The sequence below is a fragment of the Condylura cristata genome, unplaced genomic scaffold, assembly GCF_000260355.1.
Source record: "Condylura cristata isolate star-nosed mole 26May11 unplaced genomic scaffold, ConCri1.0 scaffold00063, whole genome shotgun sequence".
Lineage (NCBI taxonomy): Eukaryota > Metazoa > Chordata > Mammalia > Eulipotyphla > Talpidae > Condylura > Condylura cristata.
Window position 1 is genome coordinate 403,184 of NW_004567164.1, and position 988 is coordinate 404,171.

At 58.2% G+C, this 988-nt stretch overlaps 1 protein-coding gene across 1 annotated transcript in view; it reads left to right on the top strand.

Annotated features, from left to right (window-relative positions):
- The window catches only part of ZSCAN9 (zinc finger and SCAN domain containing 9), a 12,793-nt gene that overhangs the window by 4,956 nt on the left and 6,849 nt on the right, over positions 1–988 (top strand). The window contains 2 exon segments of the mRNA XM_012734641.1: positions 739–748; positions 858–921. Coding sequence (XP_012590095.1) covers positions 739–748; positions 858–921 — 74 coding nt within the window.

Sequence of the window (988 nt, forward strand, 5' to 3'; positions counted from 1 at the left end):
GGCGACATTTTCCATGAGGCGGACTCAGTTATGTGTAAAGAGGAAGTTTATTAGAAAGAGACGGGAGCGGAAAAGACACTTGCCTAGGCACAAGCGGGCAGGAAGAGCTGCCCCAAAGGCGCAGGTTTGCAGAGACACCCGCGTGGCTGCAGGCGGCGGCCCTAGGGGAGCGGCCTCCGCTGAGGAAGGTCAGTGCAGAGAAGCTGGGGCACCGTACAGGTCCCAGGCAGGCAGCGGGCTGCTGCCCTGGGAGGGACAGCGGGTGGAAGAAGCACCCGCCTCGGCACAGGGGGGCAGAGGAGCGGCTGCCTGTGCTGGTGGAGAGACCCTGGTGGAGACGGCTTCTGTGGGAGGGCTCACTCCCTGTGGGCTAGGTGTTGACTTTGGATGAAATCTGAGAGGCCCGGAGACTCCCCCGTGAGCTTCGTCTCCCTGTCCTCATCTTTGACCTTTTTTTTGGTCTGAGCCTCGGACATAGCTCCCGCTTCCTGCAGACATCAGACACCCCGGCCTGGGCTCTGGTGCCCGAGGACTTGACTTCAGGGCTGTGTCAGTTGCTTCCCAAGCCCCTTTGCCTGTCCCCTTTGGGCGACTCAGTCTTGTGATGTCTCCCCTGCTTCCTTCCTCCTGAATCAGGTAACTTTGGGTGTTTGATTTAAAAATGATGTTCTTTGTCTTTTCCCTATAGCATACTCATTGTGTTAAAGTTCCTTTCCGTTAACGCTCTTATTGTAACAGGGTCCCCCAGGTAAGGGACCCCTGTTACATTATGTCTAGTCTTGATGCAGCAGATGGCACAACCTATTTAGAGCAGGCATGTTTGGGGGTCCAGGGGTGCCCCTTTCCCTGCCCTGTAGCACCCTCCTCAGTGAGACCTTCATTGTTGAAAAGGACCTGCGCCCCGGAAGGGCGGCTGCCCCGGTGAGGCCCCGGAGGTAGCAGCTGAGACCCGACTCCTGGACCAGCCCGAAACTGCTGCTCGGCAGCC